We start from the raw sequence: 27,175 nt of genomic DNA, 5'->3' as shown, positions 1-27,175 counted from the left end.
TATATAAACGTCACTCGGGTCCCATTGGCTCTAGGTGAATCCTCCGGAGTATATGCTGCTGCATTCTCACATCAGCTCACTCTGATTTTCTGCGGATAAAATACTAGGGGTCCAGCAGGATAAACTCCGGGTAAAGTCCACGCGAAAAATGCGGTTGTTTGCGTTCACATATACCCTAAAGTCCCTCCGGGTAGCCAAATCTCTGGAGTTTTTCAGGAGATTTCTGTATGTGTGAAAAGGGTTTATGTTACATGTGAGGTGTGTGTTACCTGTTAATGTGTGTGTATGTTATATGTGAGGTGTGTGTTACCTGTTAATGTGTGTGTATGTTATATGTGAGGTGTGTGTTACCTGTTAATGTGTGTGTATGTTATATGTGAGGTGTGTGTTACCTGTGTATTGTCAGACAGGGTGAGGTGTTGCGCTGAATCGGGGTTGCTGTAGAGGAGGTTGTTCATGTGGTTTTGGGCCGTCCATTCCAGCTCTGCGTGGCTGACATCAGCCAGCAGATCCACGGGGAACTCCATCCCTGAACAAACAAACAAACAAACAGTCAGGTATTTCATTTCATTTCCCCACAACGCTGTTACCTGTTAGTTTAATTAATAAACTGGAGAAATGGTGCTATGCTTTGGGACTATTATATATATTTCCAGCAGCGCATGCATCCAGATGTAGGGTTTTAGTAGGACAGTAATCCCATTCTCAGGACAGTGTGCGTGATTGGGATTAAAGAGTATCAAACATTTTGACAACCTTGAAGTGATTTCTCCATTAACGGATATAGGCCTATAGATAAACAGATTTATTGCAGGGAGGGGGTAGTTTAAAAAAGTTGATTTCAAAGACTCTGAGATGTTCAACAAAAATAAGTTGTAATTCTGCACAAGAAAGACTGATGTTGATAAAACAGCTGTAACCATGAGATGTAAAGCTGCATCACAAGCAGTGATTTTAGTAAACAACACCTTTTGTTTCTCCTCAGGTATCTGGTACATTTCTGTGCTGTGGTTGTTGGACTCCTGTCCTGTCTCTGCTCAGTATGCATCACATGAACAGGTTGAAAAACAGATGCAGCAGCAGGTGAGAATGGATTATAATAACTACATGCCAGTGAATCAGACTCTGATTAGATGAGTTAATGGTCTCCATCTGTTGTTCAGGTCTTCCAGACTGTTTTTTGAAAGGAAAAAAATATAATCCCAATTACAGACTTGTTGTAAAAAGTTACCTCTGCAATATTTACATCTCAGACTATGCAATATTTATTTATATTCTTTACTTGTGACAAACTCAATTTTTTTTATTTTGCCATATACATTATCTGCTGTAAATATTTTCTAAATATCCATTGTCCCTCTTATCCAATATGAATGCTAGTTGTTTGCTGCTGATGGATGCCTGTGCACTTTAAGATGAAGCATTTCTAATTTCATTGTATAATTGAATAATGACAATAAAGGCTTTCTATTCTACTCTAAAATATATGGAAATGAGCACTCGGGTTGCTCTTCTTGCACTATCATTGCACATTTTAACACCTCCTCATTGCACTTTGCATTACTTGGAAATTCTAATTCAGTATGAGCTCTGATTTGACTGATGTCATTGTTGATGTTTGTGACGTTCATTCATATTTTGTCATTTGTGAGTGATTTTAAATGGGTGTAATTTGACTGTTGATGTTTACACTCTTTGTGCTCCTGTTGCAAAACAAATTCTCCAGTCGTGGGACAATGAAGGTTATCTGAATAACCAGAACAGTCTGAATAATCAAAGGTGAATTGGTTTTAACTTTCTCCCCGGTCACTTGGTACGGGTCACTCAGCATTAAGAACCACTCAGAGTATAATTCAATTGCAGGTTCGTCATTGGCTGACCTATCACACCTGTATAAAGTAAGTACACTGAATAAGGCTCAGTCAATCTGATCTGATCGAAGTCATCCTTTGTCCAATGAGTTTAAGTTGCAGATTCGTCCTGCCAGCATGCAGGACAAAGAGACTAATGCATTAAGTTGCCCCTGCTGTCATTGCCTTTATTAAGGACTAATTGTGTTGCTTTTTAACCCGTTTTTTATCGATTGTATTTATTGTCCATTGGGCTTTTACTTCTTAGTGTATGTCTGATGTTGTATGTTGATTGTTGGCTGTATGTCTGCATGTTGTTACTGTGTGACAAAATGCTCTCTCACAGGGATAATAAAGACAACCATGAACCTTGAAGGTGAAAAGTTTTTTTGAACCCCTCACTTCTTTCCAGTTTGAATTAAGGATTCTTCCGCAAATGAAATCTCAACAATAGAGCCAGACTCGGGTTAACAGTTCTGCAAAACTGACTGAAGTCCTTTTAAATTCCTTTTTTTAATTATTTAAAATACTAAAGAGATATCAAAGAAAAAAGGCAAGGACATTAAATGCTAATATTTGCGGGTGTATGTTTGTGGGAACAGAACAGGACAGACATGAAAATCCACTTTACAAATGTCTCTTCCTACTTCAAAAGCCAACTATCTATTTTTGGTTACAGCATGTAAACAAATTAAGTTTTTACGTTGGTTAAGTTAACAGAGCCTTGATTTCTGGTTACTTTTTGTTGTCAATGTCATAATCATTCATTTTCTCAGTTCAGCTTTTTATCTCATCTTTAGAGGAAAACTTAATAACTTTATTAAAGACTAATTCACATTTCCATTTTAATGTCTGTACAGCATGAGTCCATAATCAGTTAATTAGCCTCGCACGTTGATCTGAGGGAGACTGAAGTCTGTTGAGTTTCTATGTGGGATAAACTTGACCTTCTCATCTAGAGGTGGTAACCTGATCCAGTCCACCTGCCACAGCCAATCCCAGTAAATCCCCCGAGATCTCCTGTGAGACCAATTAACTGTGTAATTAACGGAGCTTGGTTTGACAAAGACACTCACTGAACTGTTGGCATTGGTTTACCAATGACAGCGAAGCAGATCGTAAGCCAACAACGCTAAAAGCATGACTCAACCCTTCACGACATGTTGTTCCTCACATGCTGAGGAACACCGCAGCGATGTTTTAAATAAAACAGCAAAACATCTTACAGTTTGCTCAGTGTTATAGTAAGCTGAAGACAACGTTCATTTTATGAAGAGCTGAACTATCTATGAGACTTTCTCTATCGGGCTGAACTGACTCAGATAATCACACTGTGCTGTCACAGGCCTGTCTCTTCCTCTTTGTTAATCTGCACAGTGACGGCCTGCAGATTCAGTTACATCTGTGTCCGATCTGTTTGAACTTCAGCTGCATTCACAGCAATAGATTTACAGTCCGCCAATTCAACTTCCTCAAACGCTGTAGTAAAATTAAACCGTTTTAGGAGAGTTTATGTCATTGGAAACCAATTCTTGGACTCATTTCCTAAGTTCCTAAGTAGTAGTAGGAGGTCACAGTACCTGAATGTTTAACTTCAAGTAAAAATCCAACATCATCAATATCTGTTTAGATACCACGGCATCAAATGTAGAAGTCCTAGGCGATTTCTTGTTCATAGTTACCAAAAAGAGCAAGCACACAATCTAAAATGCCATATGTTTGGCAACGTTTAATATGTGCAACACATTAAATCAAGGCCGTGTCTCCTCCTCTGCTCTCTGTCTGTTTCCATGGGACATAAATGTAACTTTTGAATCTTTGATCAGATTTCTACAATCAAGACAGCTACTCCTATTTTTTCTCTCACAGTGCTTGCATTTTATGATGAATAAAAACAGGAAATAACCTAGTATTGGGGTTGTAAGACGCCACTAGTTTTGTTGTCTTGGTATCCAAACGGATATTAATATAATGTTAATCGAATCATACCGAAGTTTACATTTCTGCCATCGTGGCAACCATACATCAAATATTGACCCTGGCTTTGTGCAGACACACACTGGACTATTACTGAGATTCACATATGTTTGACTGTTACAAGAAAGCAGGAGCAGATATTTGGGTTATGGATAACTTACTTATTTACAGGCTGACAAGATATACAGCTTCCTCCACAGGGGGGTACCAAATAAACTCAAAGCTAAAGTTCCTCACAGGAGCTCTAAGTTACCTGGAGGAAACCCTGACATGTTCCTGTGATGTGAAATATCATAATCACCTTCCTGCTCTGCATTTCTTTACATGGTCGTTCAAAAATGATCAGAGCTCCTCTGAATACAGCAGAAACTTAATGAGCTTAATTTTACTTTTTATTCATCTTGCCTGAATCCTCCATGTTGCTAAACAAATCCAAACCTTTTATTAAATTTGAGATTACCAGGAAGTCTCTGGTGGGATAAAGCCTCGTCCACTCTCTTCTGCAGAAAGTCATTTGTTAAAGTGAAACGCTTAACCAGCTTGACCACTTCTCCACCCCCACACATACACAAAAACACAAACACTGTGCATCCCTCCCTGCAGTGTGGAGTTATGTAAAACCAGCCAACTGCTTTCAGTTACTGATCTGTTGGTTTGAGTTGCTGCGGGGCAGGGCAGGGTGTACGGAGGGTCAAACAGGAGGTCCACACACAAACACACTAACACCCTCTTTTAAACACACACCCATTCACACGGCTTCAACAGCTGTCTGAACTCAGAGCCTGACGTGAGTACATTGAACAGAGTCTGATTCAAACCTTTAGGGCGCACTCACACAAGGCCAATCTGTACCGTGCCCAAGCACGCATCACCCCAAAGTCCAGCTCGTTAGACGAGTGTGAGGGCTCCGGTCCCACATTTCCTTGGCCCTGGCAGGCTTGGAAGAGGTGTGCTTCAGCAAGGTTCATGCCTGAGCACAAGCACGCGGGTACACAACATACAAAACTTTCCCAAAAGATTTCCCAATATGTTAGCGGTGAGCTGTATGTGTGAAGACAACTAGCTGAATTCTTCATACCAACTTCATCTGGACCTTTTCCTGCCAGCCCCTTCATAAAATATGTGCATGAAGTGGTAGTGAGCTGATGTGCAGCAGGTGATATAATTGTGATGTGTTTAGAGTGTTGAGAGTTAGAGGATTTGGACCTGAGTTTCTTACAGCAGCCTGGTTTGTTTTTGAGCAACAGCAGTATTTGATTTGAATTTCCACTGGATTTAATTTATCCTGAAACAAACCTCTATCCTCACATAACTTCTAAACACTAATAATCAGCCTACACGACAATAACACAGCTTGCACACACTCCTGATGATAAACACAGCTATAAAAATGTCTGATTCATCGAGAGCTTCCAGCAGGACCGGTTTCCTCAGCATGTAAGCTAACCCTGAAGGGACATTGATGTCTACACATGTCGGTAAACAACATAAAAACAGCCTGCGGGCAGCGGGCAGCGCCTCATAAAAATCATTTGTGTTTCAAATTAAACACTCTCTGACTGTTGTTCTGCAGCTTAGTGTCACATATACCAATGCATAAAATATCAAGTTATTGAAGAAACTTCACAAAGTCCAGATGTTACATAACTGACTTTTAAGGATAATCCAGTTCTTGTTCCTCGAAAGTTTTCTACACTTTTCTACAAAGACCGTGACCGGCTTGATCTCTGTGTGTGTCAGACCTGAAGTATGTGTCCTCCTGCAGCCAGAGATGTTTAACAACACAAATAACGAAACGAATCAGAATCTGCGGTGGGGATCTGTATAGTTTGTTTTTTTTACTGCACTTCTACAGAATCTGTATAGTAGTAGACTTTAAAGGCTTTATATGTGATTTTTCACACTTAAATATAATAGAAATCAAGTATATCCTCTGAAAATAACTCTGTGAGTCATGACTGTCTACAATGGGTGTAACACCCGAGTCCCACTGTCTGTGATGTTTTCAGAGTTTTCAGAGTCCTATCTTCAGTTTGTTTACATCGCCAGGACGGCCCCCCGGCTCATCCCCTCGCGTATAAAAGTTGTTTAATTGAGGGACTAGAGAAAAGAAGAATAACATACTGTACTCACTGCTTAGGGCGGCAGTAGCTCAGTCTGTAGGGACCTGGGTTGGGAACCGGAGGGTCACCGGTTCCCACCATCAAGAGCACCCACTGTGGGCAGCTCTATCACTCTGACATCGCTCCATTAGTGCATGTCCATAGGATCCTGTTTGTGCATGTGTGTGTTGCATGATTACAGAGTGTAAAAAACTGAAATTTCCCCTTGCGGGGATCAATAAAGTTAATATTATCTCTTAACTGAATGTCACGTAAGCGATTCTAGATCAGGTAAATTTACATGCAGTGTGAAGATACAAGCATAATAAAGATCGCTAGCATTAGCATGCAAACACAACAATGCACCGCGAGTTGTTTTGGTTTCATGCTGGTGCTAAAGGGCGACATGTCACTACCAAGACTGTAACCCAGGCTAATTTAGCGATGCATAGTCACCTTCTCCTCCAAATATGGCTTCTTTTGGTTACCAACCTGACAATTTCAAAGCCTCAAAAGGAGGGTGTTCACAAAATAATTAACATCATAGACTTGTCATATTAACGATGTTGAGCACAATATACAGAAAAAAGCAGCAAACTTCAGTAAACTCAATCATAACTTCAGAATTGGACCATCGACCTGTTTGGACCGATGTACTCAGACCCTTAACATTAAGACCTTCTATCTTCTCAAGTCTTCTATGTGAGGCAAGGAACCACTTTAGATTAGTCAAAAAAGTTAAAAACCCTCACTGAACAGTATATCATTTCCAGGTCAGAATCAGCCAATCAGCAGGATGTCCTCCAGGCTGTGTAATGTGTTATTAATTTTACAGATGGCTATGACAAAATCAGAGACAGAGAAACACTCTGTCACTGATCATCAGCAGCAAAGCAAAAAGTCCAGTCAGATTAAGATTAAGATTAAGATTTACTTTATTGATCCCACAAGGGGAAATTCTGTTTTTAAACTCTGTAATCATGCAACACACACATAGGCTGAAATATACACACATGCACAAAGAGGATCCTATGGACATGCACTAATGGAGAGATGTCAGGGTGGCGGAGCCGCCCCCGGCAGGCGCTCCTGAGCTGGTGGTGGGTAGGGGGTTTGGTGCCTTGCTCAAGGGCACCTCTGCAGTGCTCAGGAAGCGATCTGGCACCTCTCCAGCTACCAGACCAACTTCCATATTTGGTCCACACCAGGACTGGAGCTGTCGACCCTCCGGTTCCCAACCCAGGTCCCTACAGACTGACCTACTGCCGCCCCCTCCTATGTAAGTGAGAGGAACATCATCGCTCTGACACAAGAGTGTGTGTGTTTGTGTGCAGGTTTTGTATTTGTGTGCAGAAGCGTGCTGGGCTCTGCTGCACGCTGCCTCGAGGGAGGGGAGTAGTGAATACCAAGCATCTATCTACAAACCACACACTCCACTGGTGTTGTCTAATACACTGCTTGATATTCAGCTTTTTTTGCTCACACACTCTTTTTGTACGAAAACAAGCTGGTGCGGCAATTTTACGTTTTCTAGACTTGACCTGTGGAAACTTCTAAATTCAACCAAATATTCACACTTAAAATGCACCACTATAATTATCATGTTTTCTCTATAAAAAAAAAAGCTCACTTAGGTTTTATTGCTCTCTGGTGGCTCCATGCTGGAACAATGTGAGAATGTTTCTCTGTTAGTAAATGTGAGCTTTCCCTGTTCATCCGCTTTTGCAGACAGGATTTGAGCTGCAGGAAAAAAAAAGAAACTTAATGATTTTTTACTGTAAAATGTATCACTCGCCCACATGAGCGATGTGCACATCATCCATAGGAACTTTGGTATCCTTAGCCCTATTCAGACTGCCATTTCAAGGCGTGATATTTAAGTGATGGGGTGGAATTGAAGTGATGTCCCCTCTGTATGGTCTTCAGAGGTAGTAACAGAGGCGTTACAGGATGAGCTGAGCATGCAGTGCGTGCCTCTCTGACTGTGTGAAGCAGTTTCATTATGTGCACGAAGATCACCAGTTGTGTCACACGTGATATAAACGTCATCACCCCCTCACGCTCGCCCTCTGTGAATTTGCTTGTATATTTCCTGTTAGGTGCTCGGATCAGCTCATCCCAAATCCCTGAGCGTGGGAACTGCATAAAGACCAGGTGATAAAAATGATGCTGAAGCGTTTACACATGCAGGTCACTGTAAAAATTTCCGGAAATTGACACTAGATTTTTTGCATGTGTGAAAACCCCATCAGTATCCCTTTTCAGTCTGATTCATCAGACATAACCAAGCTCAGTTGTTATTACATCTTTGTACATTCATCATGATTCTGTGACATTGTAATATTGGTGTCCTAATCTGTGAAATCACATTGAGTTTCAGGGTTGGGGAAGCACGGCACAGCGGGAGCTTCACATACACACACAGTCACAATTGCACACACACACAGTGCTGCGCTTTCTCCCTGGCCCAGTTGAGCCTGTCTCGCCCCTGTAACGCCCCTGTAACTACCTCAAAACTCCTCGACAGGCCTCCGCTGTATTCAGATTGAGGGTGAAACATCACAGGGATCGTAAATATCTGAAATATCTGTCTGAAAAGGCCTAGTGAAACTTTAGCATTTAAACTCCCAAAAGTCTCAATGCTAATTACTTCAAATGCAGTCTGAAGTCACACGCCAGATCACTCTGCAAATGGAAAGTACAAGACGACTGACTTTAATAAAGTGTTGGTACATCCTAGAAAGCTGGTTCATTTCCGTTCTACACTTGCAGAATGTTTCCCTATGAGGTCATACACAGCTACACATTTTTTTTGTCTCTTGTATTAAACTTTTTTCTGCTGCTGGCTCGACAAAGACAAAAGAGATTTTGTATCCTGCTGGGATAGGTCAGGTTAAAAGTAGACTATATACAATACTTTATATTTATCTGTTCTCTTAAGGTGTCAAAAGTTAAGTGAGAAGTCTTTCTTTAATGATCAAAAGCTTGAACACTTAACTGATGGCTCAGAGGACAACTGAGCGGGAAGAAGGGCGGGGGAGGGGATGCTTTACTTCAGAGATCATTTCTGGAGGAGAATTCAGGTTTTTTTTTTTTTTAAACCTAGGCTCACTTTAATAACTTGTGGTCTAAATGACATATGTGTGCAAAAACTTCTCCAGCCAACAAATGAAGTCTGATCAAAGTGTTTCCACTTTAAGTTGTTAGTGTCTCTGATACTCTTATTGTTAGATTATGCCTTTAATGGAGAGATAGGACAGTGGATAGAGTCAGAAATCAGAGAGAGAGAGTGGGGAATGACATGTGGGAAAGAGGCCACAGGTGGGATGTGAACCCGGGCCACCTGCTTGAGACGACAGCCTCCATACACGGGGCGCGCGCACTAACCACTGTGCCACCAGTGCCCCAGGAAGATGATCTTTTAACCAGAAAATAGCTGTTACACCTCTCTCTACACACCACATTACATGGACAGAAACAGGATCTTTACCTCACAGATCATGGGAGTGAGGACTTAGTTATACTTTTCCTTAATGTGCAAAGTTTGGGCTCTTATCTTTTTTTTTTTTCAGTTTCCTTGTGAGGAAGTATCACCCTGGTGCACAGAGCTGTGTTTACAGAGAGGACTCTACAACAAACAGAGCTCTAACCTTTGGTCTTTAACCTCCTGGTAACAACTTTCAATACACATTTTTCTAATTGGTGCAGGCCGTGCATATGTAAGATATACTGTCAGAAAACACAGACAAAGTATTTTAAGTGTGGCTCTATTTACGTTTTGTCTTTGAGGGAGAGAGAGGGGGGGCAGAGATGCCACAGAAACTTTTGGAACACGATGTTCTGAACACTCAGTGTGGCTCTCACACCCTGCACTTCACGGGCACACTGGAAACAAGCAAAGCAGGATTATTAAGTTCTAATAAAGACTTCCGTGAAAGTTGCAGGAAAAATGGGGTCTCTTTAAATCTGAACACAAAGAGTTCACATCCCGCGCTGCGAAGAATTCCACAGTCAGTGTGGATGGGACTGGCTGTGTGTACGTACGTGGGGGGTAGGGGTGTGTGTGTAAGCGGGGATGGGTGGGTGTGTTCTCCCGCAGCCACGCAAAGTGATGAAGAGTCCTGCGGAGTCTCAACAGCCAAAAGTGGAATAAACAACAACTTTTTCCACCAAATTCAGACTACTATATGAACAGCGAACTATCCACGTCTGTTCTTCTGCCATTTCAAACGTAAAACATATAACAAACAATTATGGTTATTCCAAAAAAGTCTTTCCGCGCCAAAGTAGGCCTACTCAGAACCGTCCAAATAAAGTCGAGCGCAAAAAATCCGAAGACATGATCCAAGTCGATGTTTAAAAAAAACACAAGGAGCAGCCTCACTTTTTTAAAATCAATCTTTCACACGGTCTCTGTGGTCATCTTTTAACAACAGCCACAAGTAACTACGCAGCACTTCGATGTTCCTGCAGACAAGTTGAATTCAGAACATTTTGTTCCGGGTAAAAATGAATTAGTTGTTGCGGTGTGTGAGCTCAGAGTTTCTCCTGTGTGTGTTCACACTCACTGTGAGAGCTGCACGGGATAGTCTAAATTGAATGCCTGCCTGCTTTCCACTCCAGCAGATGCAGCGGCCGTCCTCGATTCTGCCTCCTAAATCTATAAGTGCACTATAGAGAGCACACAACAACCGCCGTGCGCGCACACACACACACACACACACACACACACACACACACACACACACACACACTCTCCAAACAAAAATACACACAGCCAAACTGTAGGAAATCAAACACACACTCACCTTAGCTCTTCACACGACGCTTCTCCCGTCTTTAAAAAACTCTCTGGGATGTTTTTGAATTCCGTAAACACGCGTATGGTTTATTGATGGTAGGTGCGACGCTCTGCGCACGCTCAGCTCAAGCCACCAATCCTGTGGATCCTCTCTTATGCAACAAAATTAGGCTATAATCCAATCCAATCCAACCCGCGATAACCCGGGACAATCACTGCGAGCAGCTTTTGTAACATCCAACAGAAGCTCACATCACATATGACTCATCTCATCTCTTTTATATTCTTATTAAAAAAAAAAAACCTTATACACTCATGTTGGGGCACTTTTTTTTTTACAAACAGAACTTTATTTAAAACAAACTTCATAGGTAACCAACACTTACAAATATGGGATTATTTTCACGTTTCCTCAACTCATCCTTATAGCACCTTTCATACACATAAAAAACATGCACCCTAAAGTGCTTTAACAGAAATTGAACGCAAAAATACAATTATGAAGAGATTCAAACAAGAAGGAAGGTAATACAACAATATAAAAGAAATCTAATGAAATAGAATAAATCAATACAGTAGTAAACACATCAGTAATCAATAACTTTAATTATACATTATTAAAGGTTGAATAAGACAAAATAAAAATCATAAATAAAATAAATAATTTAAGAAAACATTGAACAAGGCTGTAAAGTTACTCCTTATGAAAGACAGATTATGAAGATGGGTCTCGAGTTAACTTTTAAAAACACAGAGAGCTCGCTGTTTTGATGTCCAGGAGCCTTGAGTTTCACAGATTAGGAGCATAAAGATAAAACGATCCCTGGTGCTTGTGTGGGTCACATGAGGGACATTTAAAAGAAAAGCAATCGAGGACCTGAGTGATCGGGCTGGAACATAAAAGGAAAGAAGATCAGTGATGTATGGAGGAGCAAGGCTGTGAGAAGCTTTAATAAAGAATTTAATTAATAGTTTTTCTTTAATCAACTCTTAAAGAAACATCGAGCCTTATGGAGTTTTTAAAATGGGGTTTTGTGATCATGTTTGTGTTTTCTTGTTTTGGGCAATCCAGTTAAAAGGAAGTCACAATAATTAATATGACTGGTGATAAAAACACCAAGTACTAACTTTTATTAAATGTGTAACAAATTGTGTGCAAACAATACCTAAAAGGTTTTAATAAGATAAAGTGGGGCAGTCAGAAATTATTTCAGAATTTGCTTTAAATATTTGATGAGAAGATATTTCAGCAAGGAGTAAACACTAAGTGACATATAACATGAATATTTATAAAATAATAATAATAATAATAATAATAAACATAATATTATACTACATTAAAATACATTTAAACAGATCACAGCAGTCTTTTACATACGTTTCTATTTTTGAAAGGTGAAAAAAAATCTTGCACTGATTTTATTATCAATGCAAGGAGGATTTAAAACCAAATCATGCATTGAAACAGTCAGGAATATATTATAAAAAAGGATATTCAGAAATGAAAAGTATTGAAATGTTCAAGGTCACAGGCTGGTTAAAGGTTTACATTTTATTGGAGAACGAGGGATTGAATTTAAACACTGAATAAAACTTTGTTGTGACTCGCAAAAAGATTGGATACTATGAATCTATTGACTCACAGAGAAAAAGTTACTCCACATCAAATATTTTCAGGAACAGTAAAGTCTCTCTTTTAGTATTAAGTGTATATTAGTTGTTACTTGATGTTAAAAAAAAGATCATCTGCAGGGCTCCTCGAGAAATGAAGGATTATACTGGCATGGGTGTCTGGCCTGCATGTTGACACGCAGTTGCCTTGGTTTGTAAAATATTCCTGAGCAGCATAACATGTCTGACCTTCCGTTGTCCATCTTAATATCAAAGATTATTGTTGGGTCACTTACAACTGCTGGCCAGTAGGTGGCGCTGTAAGGGGGGGGGGGGGGGAGGGGGGGCAGCTGTGGCTCAGTTGGTTGAGTTGGCCATCTCTCAACCGTTAAGTTAAATCTCTATATAAGCCCAAGTCCATTTACCAAACTGAAGTGGCTGATGTGAAACAATTCAATCCTAACCTATATATGAGTTGAATAGAATATATATATTATTACTGAGACAACGGCTGTGAAAGCTTTGCTTAGTTTTCCTTAACTATACTTTAAGTAGATATGTAGGTAACACAATGATTTGATATTTTATTTAATATAAATTATAGAAATGGATTCATAGTTGAGTTGTAGAAACATGGGTAATAATAATGATAATACGTTTTATTTGATACATTTTGCACTTTTGTTTAAAAAAAACCTCTTGAAAAGCTACATAATAATGAAAGATGATCTCAAAAACAATGAATGAGAAATAAAGAAACATGAGTATTTAAATCAAGTAAGGGCAGAAGGAGTTATGGAAGTTGTTTTTGTCTTTAAAAAAAGGAAAGGTCTTCAGGCTTTTAAAAAAAGTCTCAGCAGTCTGCGGCGCCCTCAGGTGGTCCGGTATGGCACTCCACAGATGTGGAGCAGCAGACCAGAAGGCCAGATCCCCCATACAGGGATGGAGACAGGGTTGATTTAGGTGGAGTGGTAGTTTCTTGTGGTAGTTTGTGAAGTGAGCAGATCCTTGTGGTGTGGGGTGGGGGATGGGGTGGGGACTGATGGGTCAGCTGGGATTTTTTTAAATTCAATCCAGATGTGGACGGGATGCAATATGTTTATATTTACACAGTCTCATCAGGATCCTCATGCCGCTGTGATGAACATATCTGAGCTTCTGAAGACTCCTGCTAGAGACCCTGTAGAGAAGTGTGTGGCAGTAGTTCAGCCTGCAGGCTGCTTTTCTGTTTTTTATTTTTATTGTTATTAAAACGTTTTTTTTTCTCCCCAAAACTAAATCAGCTTCATGACAATAATAAGGATTGTGTTATTTTGATAACATGTGAGCCTGCATCATTTCAGACTATAGACTATATGTACAAGTGGACAGTGTCAATCAGCCCCCAGCCTCCTGGCTTCATCCAATTTAACCGGACGGACTTCGTCGTGTAGGTGCTGACAAATTGTAAATTTAACCAAATCTGCACAGTAGGGGTCAGCTTGTAGAGCTACAGCATTCACGTAATGGTTATCGAAGTACAATGACACTAGTTTTTGTCAAGTTTCCTCTCGCCGTTTTTGCTGTACTCTGTTCATCAGTTGCACTCAGTGCCACAGGAACCCTACCTTGACAGACCTGTCAATCATAGCATTTTATTCCATTTTGAAGCATACATACATACAAAAGATGATTCGAAAACAAATTGTTTGATAATAACTATCATGATGGACAAGGTTTGAGAGAAAAACCCAGTATTGTATCATATCTGATATGCTTTTTGAATTCATAGTTTAACTCGTGTCCCATCTGTTAGCATTGAGGAGGCGGGGTTTATGAGCTGTACTGCAGTCTTTTCTCCGTCCATCTTAATACATATTCTGTTTCAGACAAACTTAAAGAACATATCCTTGTGAGTGTGTCGTGAACATGGTGTGTCATCTCTTCAGTCCACCTGTTGTGTGATTGTTGCTCTGCTTTACCTCTGACAGTTTTTCACATGCACGGCTGAAACTAAAACCAAACTGACTCCAAACATGAGGAAGAATCACTAAGCGATGCATTTTCATAGAGAGGAAATGAGGTCTGCAAGGTTCACTGAGACATGCTGCACGCTCTCAAATAATAAATCTAATAAAAACAGTTCCTGGGTTTTGCTGCAGCAAGCCACTTCCAGGCTTCCTGTTTCATTCAAACAGAGCCACGACATGGGGCGTGGTACACCTTGGTCTGTTTGCTAGTCAATCACAGGGCATGACATATAGATACAGACAATCAACCACACTCATATTCACACCTACAGGCATTTTAGTACCCGGAGAGAAACTACACATGCACGGGGAGAACATGCAAACTCCACACAGAGAGGGGATTCGGAACAGGATCCTCCTCGCTGTGAGGCAATAGTGCTAACCATTGAACCACCTTGCAGCCCTTTTAATATAAAATAATGATAACATTATTTGTACAGCACCTTTAAGAAAGAAGGTTTACGAAATGCTTTACATAGGGCATCAACAATGACTATTCAGCAACATTTAATAGATTATGCAAAATATAATCAAAGAATGTGCAGTATTATACGGGTCAGGTAAGCTAAATGTTGGTTAGCTCTGTCTGCAGGGCTGCATTAGGATAATCCAGTAATATTTATTTTTATGCATCGGAGGGGCTTTATTACACACACACACACACACACACACACACACACACACACACACACACACACACACACACACACACACACACACACACACACACACAAACACTAAGTCCTGACCATCTCTGCACACACGTGCACACAAATTTAGAACAATGAATGACATTTTATCCCCTCAATGTTCATTTGTTGTTTTTTTGTATCCCTGTAACATTTTTTTTTTTTTTTTTTATGATTTTCTATTTGAGTTTCATTATTATTATCAAAGCAGCATTAATTATTTTATTTACCTTAATTAGGCTACTCTACTTTTGATGATTCCTTCTGGTATTGTATTTTCTGTGTCTCAGTACGTTTTAATTACATTCATGCCAATAAAGCACCTTGGATTGAATTGAATTTGTGTAAGGGAAAATATTCTCCTCTAGAAAAATGTTAATGCCACTGAAGTGAAATCCTGATGAGGACTCTTGTGTTTTTATTGATTGATATAGTGTAATGTCCCCTAGTGCTGCATAAAGGTAACAAGAGCCCAACACTTTCATTTTGTCTTTTTGTGGTTGTCAGGTGATGTAAAGGGAGGGAAAATGAAAAAGCCTGCAGCCCCACAGAGTGTGGTGCAGGTAACATTCCTAAACTCTTTTGGACAGCCTCCACACCCATCACATGACTGAAAGCTATGAATTTAATAATTCATCATACATAAAGATTGTTCTTAAACTACTCAAATTAACAAACTATTAAGAATGAATCAACGACTTAAGCTTTATTACAGTTGTGAGAACTGTGTATTATATAAGTGAACAGTATAGAGATGATGGCAGGTTTAATATGTTGTGTTTAATGTTGTTGGTGGGGCAGCCGTTGTTTACATTTGAATATCAGGAAGTGCCATTGATCTTTTGATGATGTCATACTTGTCAACCTTTAGTTCTAGAACTCTGGCTGTAGATGAAAGCTTTTTGGAATGTATTGTATGAGGACAAACCACAAGTTGCCAAGGTGACCAGACAGAAATCTAAACCATCAGACTGAGACTAAACACTGTTGAAAAGTTTCTTAAACAATAACTTTAACTACTTTACAGCCACAAGACTGACTCTACTTAGGTATGGACAATAATAGAAATCAGACTAGAGCTAAGGCCAAGACAGCACCAGAAAACTGCCAGTTGGCAGAGAGCTCTGATAAGAGGATGGATGCAGGCAAGTTTACAACCAACGTCCTCGGCGCAAGTGGCGGCAACAGTAACTTTGAAGCAGACCAGAAGTATGACCACTCACTTTACGGATCGAGGGTGGGAGACGTGACGCACAAAGAGGAGCTGAAACATCATGACTTGTCTTTCAGCCTCCCACCGATGTCGGATTATAGTGACTTGACTAAAGACGAGCTACTTGGCATTATTGCAACTCAAAACCAAAAGTTGAAGATTTCGAGGATGACAGTTAAATACCTTCAGACCGAAGTAGACGAAATTCTAAATCAAATATACGAGGGATCACAAAGAGACATTGCGATTAAGAGGGTTAAAGACGAAAGGGATGTCCTTGATGGCCAGATTTTGAGCGTGCAGAGAGAGGCCTTCCACAGATTCCTGTTTATTTCAGAGAAATTGAACTTGTCAACGGTGCAGCTGAAAGAAAAGACAAAGGAGAACTCAAGACTGCAAGCTGAAAGGGAGCTGCTGCAGAAAAAGGTGGAGGAGCTCGAGAAGCAAATAGAACTCAATACATGTGAAACAACTGCAAAGCCTTCCCCCCCGCAGGACACTACTGACATGCTCCCGGTATGGGTGCAGACTAGCGACACAGGACTGCAGGACATTCATACAGACACCGCTGAGGATGACACAACAGAGACGACCAGACACTTACCTGAGAATGTGCAGGTCCCAAATGAAACAATCCAGGACTTACATGAGACGACCAGGGACACATTTGACATCTCCTCTGACTCAACAGACACAAACCAAGAAACAGACCAGCAAAGAGAACTCAATACATGTGAAACAACTGCAAAGTCTTCCCCCCCGCAGGAGAGTACTGACATGCTCCCGGTATGGGTGCAGACTAGCGACACAGGACTGCAGGACATTCATACAGACACCAGTGAGGAAGACAGCAGCAAGGTGGAATTACCCAGTACAAGCGCGTTTCTTCCAATTGAATACACCGCTGAGGACGACACAACAGAGACGACCAGACACTTACCTGAGAATGTGCAGGTCCCAAGTGAAACAATCCAGGACTTACGTGAGACGACCAGGGACACATTTGACATCTCCTCTGACTCATCAGACACAAACCAAGAAACAGACCAGACGTCCAACGACACATCAGACTCTTTGTCATTCCAGGGATCAATTGCAACGACAGGGTCCTTATCTAACACCACGACACTCCCGTATACACTAGATATTGAACACATTTCTCTATGGCGGAGGTTTAAGAAGCGTATCACCCCAAATCACCTCCGCCAATACAAGAGTCAGCGACAGAGAATGTACCAGGAGTGACCAACATACACACACATACAAAGGCTGTAACAATCCTCGATCCAACAGACCACACCCACCGGCATCTGAAACAAAGGAAAACGACACAAGGGACCAGGAACCAGCAGGGTCGTCACAGGAGTTCATCACAACATGTGACATTTCGTATCCTAGCCCTTCATGAGATATGAACAAGTGAGGAGACACAACCCTCACGAAGGGCTACAAAATGTCACATGTTGTAATAACCTTCATTAAATGCAATTTGGATAAGGGGCGGGATGTCATTTCTACAGTTTGACCAGCCAGCTCCCTTCTGCCCATGTCTTGGCTACAAATTACTGTCAAACTTCAAAGAAAAGCTCATCCCTATTTAAGGCCCAGTCCCTATTACTTGATTAAACAACTATGCAGTCCATTGTCCTGAAAGATAGAAGCCAGCTGGTTCTGGTTTCTGTTTGTCAGGACTAAATACTGAACCACAGCGGTGTACAGGTTTTCTCCGGGCTTCTCCGGTTCCCCCACAGTTAAACAATTAAAAACACAAAAACTGATTAGACATAGAAATACAAAAACCTAAATAAATTCTTGAAAAATACATACCTTGTCTATGGATAGATTTATTTAAAGCTTTGTTAAGTACTCTTCATAATATATTGTTGTAAAGAATTTATTAGGTGTGATGAGTCCATTAGCTCCTGTGAGGAACTTTCAGGTTGTGTTTATTTGGCGCCCCCCTGTGGACAGAGCACTATGTTAAGATTAATTAAGATTTCGATTAAGATTAAGATTTATTTTATTGATCCTACAAGGGGAAATTCTGTTTTTAAACTCTGTAATCATGCAACACACATAGGCTGAAATATACACACATGCACAAACATGCACTAATGGAGAGATGTCAGAGTGACGGAGCGGCCCCCGGCAGGCGCTCCTGAGCTGGTGGTGGGTAGGGGGTTTGGTGCCTTACTCAAGGGCACTTCGGCAGTGCTCAGGAGGCGACCTGGCACCTCTCCAGCTACCAGACCAACTTCCATGTTTGGTCCGCACCGGGACTTGAACCGGTGACACTCCGGTTCCCAACCCAGGTCCCTACAGACTGACCTACTGCCTCCTCCTATGTCTTTTCTGTCTTTTCTCTGCAGATTTTGTTTTTTTTGGGTAATCTCTCTCTTTACCTGTTGCCTTGTAGCCCTACAGTTTTATTTCTGAGACTAGTCTTTCGTATTTCCTTTTGTAGCCAGCCACCCTGTGCCTTAAGGTCTGCTTCCCGTGCACCGTTTGCTCCAAGTTCCCACAGAGCGCTGCCTGCCCCCTGACAATGCTCTCCCTCGGGTTCCTGCCAACTCCTGTGTCCTTGTCAGAGGCCCTGCCCACTCCTGTATCCCCTATGGAGGCCGATCCTTTAGGCCTTGCCTTCAGGCCGGGAGCCTGATAGATGAGCCCCTTGATCTCTAGCCCCTTCATTTCCTGCCTTGTGTGTTTCCCTCTACTGTGATTGTGTGCCACACCTTGATTGTATTCACAATAGTGTTTTATTTTCACACCTGTCTTGATAACGCCAGTGTCTGTTTAGTCTCTGTGTTACTTCCCTTCAGTGTAAAGGCTCTGACACACCAAGCGGATCGATCATTGCTTTGGTTTTTGCGGTGTGTCCAGCTCTGTTGCTACCCGTTGGCCTTTTTTCAGCCAATTTGAAATGTTGAATCTGCCTCGGTTGCCGTTGGCGCTGTTGGCTGTTCAGCAAAGCGAATCAGAGCACGAAAAGAAAAATGAAAGTAATGTGGGTGAGCGACAGCGGTGTAAAAATTGTCTTCTCGAATCACAAAAACGGTTTATATAGCTGCATGCAGTTATTTCCTCTTACGCATGCAGAGAACATACGTGGTAGTTGGCCTTCGGCTGTAGTCTTTGCGATGTGTTCAAGTGCAACTTTTTTGGCCAAGACAAAGGCATGCTGAGGCGTGGTGACGTGAGTTAACACCACAGTTGACAGGCTAGGCAGGCAACTGCTTGGGGCCCCTGAGGATTCACAAACTTAAACCAAAGCAGTGGCCCAAAATTAGCAGTTTTAAATGGCAGTAGGAAACCTACCTAACACCGTGTCCTAACAGCACGCTACGCTACGCGGGCGTCAAAATCAGCCTAATTCTATAAGAGAATTCTATTTATTATTTGTGGTTGTCAGGTGATGTAAAGGGAGGGAAAATGAAAAAGCCTGCAGCCCCACAGAGTGTGGTGCAGGTGTTGCAGCCAGAAACTCAGGCAGACGCTGAAAGGTCGTTTCACTTGTCTTCACTTTATTTAAACGTTTAACAAAGACCCAGTACCTTCATTCACTCTGCCTACGAGTCTCTTCCGCTGCTGAATAATAACTAAAACTTTCTTGCTAACTCCGGAGCATCACAACAACAACACTCTTCTTCTCTGAACCCCTGCATGTCACGGTTTTTCACTCACAGACTCCAGTGGCGTAGATTATGCAGCACATTTAATTAATAACATGTCAACATGAACTGCTTGAATAATGTTGCAGTTCAGAAAAATACATTAACATTAGCAACTTTGAAGATCAATTCAAAAAGATTAGATTATGACAAGTACAGCAAAAATTAGTTTGTGGGGTCCCAGATAACCAAACAATAAACATCAATGTTCTCAATTGACCTGTCACACTCTCCCCCACTTTAAAAATGGCATCCTGACATTTTCATTATACCTCTTAGCCTAAAACATAAACACACGGATATTTGTGGAATGGACTGGGCATGTTAACATATTAACTTAGCTTATGAGAATCTAAGACTACCGTGCACTGTAGCCAAGTATACTCCTGATTTTATCAGTCTTTGCACCCAATCACTCGTGCAAGAATACACATCACAAAACCCATGAAGTCATACACCAGGACGAGTCATATAAATTTTTCACATTACAATTCTGAGACTCCATCCACACAGAACACACCAAGTTGGCCAACAATCTCTGTGTTCCCTATTACCTCATCAACACCAGGCACTTACATGTAGGTATAACAGTCGGTAGTGTGCAAGAATTATTACTGTTTTTTTCTTTACCAGGGCCGCCAGTAACCTCCGACAGTTATCGCGCTAGTAGAAACTGTCCTTTCTGTGAAACTTGGCTGGCCAAGTGTGCTATAAGTCAAAGTCTGGGGTTGTCTCTTCCGTCGTAATGGATACCGAGCACTCTGCTCTGCCTCCTCCATTTCATTTCTGAGCCGTCCGTATCTGTTGTGGCTACGTCTCTTTCACTCTCCTCCGAAGCCGCTGTGTGGACCTGGTCCCCTTGTTCCTCCTCAATACTTTCACCAAACTCACCCAGTTCTGGGACTGTATGTTGTTCCTGAAGATGGAACTCATGAACTGTGGGATTGAGCGCAGGTGGACTTGAGTGTTCTGCTGGAGGCCATGTGAGGGTGAGTGCAGGAAAATCCTCATCTGTGTCATCCTCAACATCTGTTTGTGGTATGTGTTTACTCACAACTGTTTTCCGGCTTTTGTCTATTTTCTTTGGTTGAATTGTTGTGGGAGTGTCACTATCAGGAGCAGTAACTGGGAGGAAGTCACATGGTAACAACATATTTCTGTGGAGGATTCTGATCCTACCTCTGCCACTCTCTGGTTCCACCTCAAACACTGGACTGTCCACACCCTTCTGACTTTTGATAACATAAATACCATCTTCCCAGTAGGAGCGTAGTTTCCCTGGTCCTCCCCTTTCAGTCACGGTTCTCACCAGGACACGACTGCCCACTTGCAGGATGGGACCGTACACTCTCCTGTCATAATGTCTCTTTCCCCTGTCAGCTGATTTAGATGCGTTTCTGGAAGCGATGTCATAAGCCTCGGCCATCCTCCGTATCCACTTCTCCACATAGTCCTGATGGGAGCCTGAGCCAGCCGGACTTTCAATACCAAACAGAAGGTCAACTGGTAGTCTGGGGGGCCTGCCAAAAAGAAAGAAGAATGGAGAGTAGCCTGTGGCTTCATTAGCCGTGCAGTTATAGGCGTGTATGACTTTGGAGAGGTGATTTTTCCAGTCACTTTTCTGATCTTCAGTGAGAGTTCTTAACATTGAGAGAAGCGTACGATTAAATCGCTCTGTTTGGCCGTTTCCCTGGGGGTGAAATGGAGTAGTATGAGACCCCCGGACACCAGAGAGTGCTTTCAAGTGACCCAGCAGTTTGTTCTCAAACTCTCTTCCAAGGTCATGGTGCAGTTTTTCTGGGAAACCAAACTTGAGACAGAAATCATTGAACAGTTTATCTGCTACTGTTTTAGCTGATTTGTTTGTAGTTGCATATGCTTGAGCGAAACAGGTATAATGATCCATCACCAACAGAATGTATTCATAACCACCTTTACATTCCTCCAAATGCAGGAAATCAACTGAGACCAGCTGAAATGGGTGAGTGGTTTCAATACTCATCATTAGTGCACGTGTCACGTCACGTTTTTGGTCTAACACCGAAAACCACAAGCTTCCAGTAAGACTGTCCAACATATCTTGGATTCTAGGGATAGGATGTCTATCTGGCACTGACTTCCGATTTAGCTCGTGATAGTCTACACATAGTCTCAGTTCACCAGATTTTTTTCTCACACAGACGATGGGTGATGAGTAAGATGACTTCGATTTGGTAATCCAGCCCCGGTTAATCAAATCTTGCAAGTATTCTTTTACCTCCTGATGTAGCGGCTTGGGCACACTGATGTAAGTCTTTTGGACTGGTGTCTGGTCTTTCAAAGTGATGTGCAAGTGGAGTGAAGGGATGCAGCCTACATCGTTCTCATCTTGAGCAAAGGCTGTGCACTCCTCCCTGAGCATCTGTTTAACTAGGGTCTGTTGGTCACTAGTTAAATGATTTAAGACTACAGGAGGGTCCCAAACCTCAATACATTCTGTGGTGGGGCATGTTTTGCCAGAACAGTCTGTCGCTCCTTGTGCAGTTTGTGTCTGTTCTTGTGCAGTTTGTGTCTGTTCTTGTGCAGTTTGTGTCGCTCCTTGTGCAGTTTGTGTCTGTTCTTGTGTAGTTTGTGTCTGTTCTTGTGCAGTTTGTGTCTGTTCTTGTGCAGTTTGTGTCTGTTCTTGTGCAGTTTGTGTCTGTCCTTGTGTAGTTTGTGTCTGTTCTTGTGCAGTTTGTGTCGCTCCTTGTGCAGTTTGTGTCGCTCCTTGTGCAGTTTGTGTCTGTTCTTGTGCAGTTTGTGTCTGTTCTTGTGCAGTTTGTGTCTGTTCTTGTGTAGTTTGTGTCTGTCCTTGTGCAGTTTGTGTCTGTTCTTGTGTAGTTTGTGTCTGTTCTTGTGTAGTTTGTGTCTGTTCTTGTGCAGTTTGTGTCTGTCCTTGTGTAGTTTGTGTCTGTCCTTGTGTCACAGGTTCTACAGCTGCTGGGTACACTGCTTTAACACTCTCTAAGTGTCCCAGAATAACATGTGGGCCCAGTGTAATGCTGTGTCCTGAGGTGTTGATCACAGAAATGGGGACAGTAGCCGAGTTACCTTTTTTCATGGTAAACAGTACTTCCTGAATGTGTAAACCCTCAGGTAAATTTGTGTTCATATTAGGGCAGAACAGCATTACAGTGTCTTTCTCCATCTGTGTGTGCGCACAACATTTAACTGGTGACTTCACCTGGATGTAACACTACTCTATTCTTGCCTGTTTTTACTATCGTCTTTTCACTAGTAGCTTGCTGAGTGTGCATTAGCTGGACGAAAGTTTTGGCAGCACAAGAGTCAATGTCTATGTTCCTGACAGACTCTATGTTCCTGCCATTGACACTTCTGACGTGCTCTGGAGCAGTATACTGTGGTTGAACAACCTGCACATGTTTTAAACTTTCTGCCTGTGCCCTCCTCCTGTAGGCAGCAATGGCAGCGGCGGGACTCTGATGGTTGTGGCTGGGTCACTGCTGGTCCCTCGGCAGCAACCCTTTGAAGTTTCCCTGCACCTGCCTTGGAGCTCTGCATCCTCTGGAAACGTGGCCCGGCCGACCACACTTGAAGCAGTGACTGCAGCGCTCTCCTTCTCCGTTGTCCTGACAGGCTCTGCAGCCTGTTTGCGAATGTCTCTGTTCTCTGTTGTTCGCTTGGACTGCTGTGGCTTGGTCGTGGTCATGGAAGCTAGAACCAGCCGTTTCATTTCAGCTACCTCCGTTTGAAGCTCTCTAATTTAATTGCCAGGGCTTTTATTTGCTTTAGTCTATAAAATGACCCTAAATGTATTTAAGACAGGCCTCAATACGAGACAGACCTTTAATTGATTTCAAACAAAACTTGTACACATCACATAGGGGATAGACTTAATATGTAAATTTACACCAGTAGGAAAACTGAATATTAACTCTGCACACAGTTATGTGTAAACAAACTAAGTTAAAAATAATTCTATCATGCTTTTTAAGTATGTTTGACAGTAATTAGTGGCCAGGACATGTGCAGAAGGGAACTGGTTGGTCAAACTGTGAAAATGACATCCCGCCCCTTCTGTTACCGCAGCACACATTCAAATGACAGATAAAACATGTAAGACCCCTCCAGGACAGTCCACAGCAGAACTAATTCTTGTATCAGTTTGAGGCAGACAAAAGTTTTTGGAAAACAAAAACTTAACACAAAGACAGCATGCACACCCAAATCAATAAGTATGCTGCTGGGTGCTGGACAGAACATAGAAAAGGAAGCCTGAGTCCACGGCATCCACGAGTGTCACGGCCGGCTCACAACCCCGTGACAAAAACTGGAGGAGACAAGGAGTATGCTTCAACAAGCACATTTATTTGCACAACAGCGAATTAAACCAAAAGGTACAGCGCATCGGGGATATCCTCTCTCCCCAATCTCCTTCTCGATGTCTCCCCGTCTCCCCCTAAGGAGGAAGTGAGGCGAGCTCTTATGGTATTGAGAACACCGGGCCCAATCCTCGATCCAACAGACCACACCCACCGGCACCTGAAACAAAGGAAAACAACACAAGGGACCAGGAACCAGCAGGGTCGTCACAGGAGTTCATCACAACATGTGACATTTCGTGTCCTAGCCCTTCATGAGATATGAACAAGTGAGGAGACACAACACTCACAAAGGGCTACGAAATATCACATGTTGTAATAACCTTCATTAAATGCAATTTGGATAAGGGGCGGGATGTCATTTCTACAGTTTGACCAGCCAGCTCCCTTCTGCCCATGTCTTGGCTACAAATTACTGTCAAACTTCAAAGAAAAGCTCATCCCTATTTAAGGCCCAGTCCCTATTACTTGATTAAATGCTCTTTGGTCCAATCAAATGACTTGTGCGCAACTATGCAGTCCATTGTCCTGAAAGATAGAAGCCAGCTGGTTCTGGTTTCTGTTTGTCAGGACTAAATACTGAACCACAGCGGTGTACGGGTTTTCTCCGGGCTTCTCCGGGTCCCCCACAGTTAAACAATTAAAAACACAAAAACTGATTAGACATAGAAATACAAAAACCTAAATAAATTCTTGAAAAATACATACCTTGTCTATGGATAGATTTATTTAAAGCTTTGTTAAGTACTCTTCATAATATATTGTTGTAAAGAATTTATTAGGTGTGATGAGTCCATTAGCTCCTGTGAGGAATTTTCAGGTTGTGTTTATTTGGCGCCCCCCTGTGGACAGAGCACTATGTTAAGATTAATTAAGATTTAGATTTACTTTATTGATCCCACAAGGGGAAATTCTGTTTTTAAACTCTGTAATCATGCAACATACATAGGCTGAAATATACACACATGCACAAACATGCACTAATGGAGAGATGTCAGAGTGACGGAGCGGCCCCCGGCAGGCGCTCCTGAGCTGGTGGTGGGTAGGGGGTTTGGTGCCTTGCTCAAGGGCACTTCGGCAGTGCTCAGGAAGCGACCTGGCACCTCTCCAGCTACCAGACCAACTTCCATGTTTGGTCAGCACCGGGACTTGAACCGGTGACACTCCGGTTCCCAACCCAGGTCCCTACAGACTGAGCTACTACCTCCCCCTATGTCTTTTCTGTCTTTTCTCTGCAGATTTTGTTTTTTTTGGGTAATCTCTCTCTTTACCTGTTGCCTTGTAGCCCTACAGTTTTATTTCTGAGACTAGTCTTTCGTATTTCCTTTTGTAGCCAGCCACCCTGTGCCTTAAGGTCTGCTTCCTGTTCCCGCAGAGTGCTGTCTGGCCCCTGTTCCCACAGAGCACCCTGAAAAGAAGTGAAATTATGTGTCTTTACCATCTTTAGGAGAGAGGATTTTTGCATAGGGCCCCACCAGACTCTGAAATCGCCACTGACAGTCGGCCTTCGTCGCTACTAGTTCTTTGCCGTCTGCTTGGTGTGTCAGGGCCTTAAGGGCGCACTCACACTAGGCTGAGTTGTCCATACTGTGCTGAAATAAATCGGACAGTCCAGAGCCCTTGCGGGACAGGAAATAGTCCAAAGTAGACACAGAAACAACATTTACAGATTTTTGTAAACGTATGACTTCTTGTAAATTTCTGTCTTTCTTCTCTTATGACTTAATTTTCATTAATTTACGACTTCATTCTAATAAATTTACGACTTTACTCTCGTGTATTTAGGACTTTAATCTCGAAATCTCAGATTTTTCCCCTTAAAGGCAGGGTTGGTAATTTTCTACAGATAGACTTTTTAAGATTTTGGTTGAAATTGTCTTTAGGTTTAAGATTAATATCATGTGCTCTGAAAAAGGAACGAAGAAAATCCGTCATCTGCAGCAGTTGTAAGCCTGTAAAAACTTCCACCAGTGTCTGCCACGAGGTACCAATCTGATGAGCCAATCACGCCTCCCTGTGTCCCCGCTCGTTCTCTACCCCATGCATGCACGAGCCCACACTCAAAGCATGAGCTGAGCTCCGCTTCTGGACCAATGGTGCTTGTGCATGTAAGTGAGGGGCGTGGCTTTTGAGTGAGCACCGAGGGGAGGGGGTGGGTGCAGACGGAGCACTGAGGGAATCCTTATTTAATTTTTCTCCCCTGAAAGTCTCATACCTACCAATGAATTAATCATCAATAACATTTAAACTGAAGTTTATTGGAAATTGGGGCTGTCTAATTCATGCAGCTCATTTATTTTCCCACCAGAGGGCACTATATTCCCTCAGTTCAGGCTGCAAAGCTTATTTGACATCTTCACTCATCTGATCGCCCTCTAAATGCTTTTGGGTCTTTTCTTTAAAAACTGATTGTTACACTTGTGGATGGCAAGCAGAGTGAAAGGGTAAGGATGGACATCCAGGTTTTTTTTTTTTTTTTCATTGAAATTAAAGTTTATTAAGGCTGGGCAAATAAAAAACAGAACAACAAACATTTATTAAGCCATTATCAAACATCTTCATGGAGACAAAAACAGGAAGAATTAGTCAAACAGAAAAAAAACAGTTCTCCTCACAGACAAAAATGTAATATTTTACATCTTTTTTTTAGATTTAGAGAAGCAGTTAAAGAGTCTTGCTTCATGTCCTACCTCTTGAGAAAGATCTTTTGATTATTATCTAGAAAGTTTCAGAAGTGCATTTGTGAAACCAACTAGCCTGGCTACACACTAGACAATATAATATCTTAACTCATTTTAAAAACGTGGTAGACCATAGACATTAGGACAGCTTTAACCAATTGTTGACCTTTTTAACCACTGAACACACACACCTTAAACAATTCAATCATG

At 41.9% G+C, this 27,175-nt stretch overlaps 1 protein-coding gene across 2 annotated transcripts in view; it reads right to left on the bottom strand.

The window, feature by feature from the left end:
- The window catches only part of LOC132973850 (titin-like), a 29,032-nt gene extending 18,177 nt beyond the window's left edge, over window positions 1–10,855 (bottom strand). For both annotated transcript variants that reach the window (XM_061037479.1, XM_061037480.1), the window contains exons 1-2: window positions 10,738–10,855; window positions 393–529 (exon numbers count right to left, since the gene is read on the bottom strand). In XM_061037479.1, coding sequence (XP_060893462.1) covers window positions 393–527 — 135 coding nt within the window. In that variant the 5' untranslated portion in view covers window positions 528–529; window positions 10,738–10,855. The remainder of the gene's footprint in view (window positions 1–392; window positions 530–10,737) is intronic.
- Window positions 10,856–27,175: the final 16,320 nt, after the last annotated feature.

Source organism: Labrus mixtus, chromosome 5, assembly GCF_963584025.1.
Source record: "Labrus mixtus chromosome 5, fLabMix1.1, whole genome shotgun sequence".
Lineage (NCBI taxonomy): Eukaryota > Metazoa > Chordata > Actinopteri > Labriformes > Labridae > Labrus > Labrus mixtus.
The sequence above is the reverse complement of the archived record's forward strand: the minus strand, read 5'-3'. Positions and strand labels throughout refer to the sequence as shown.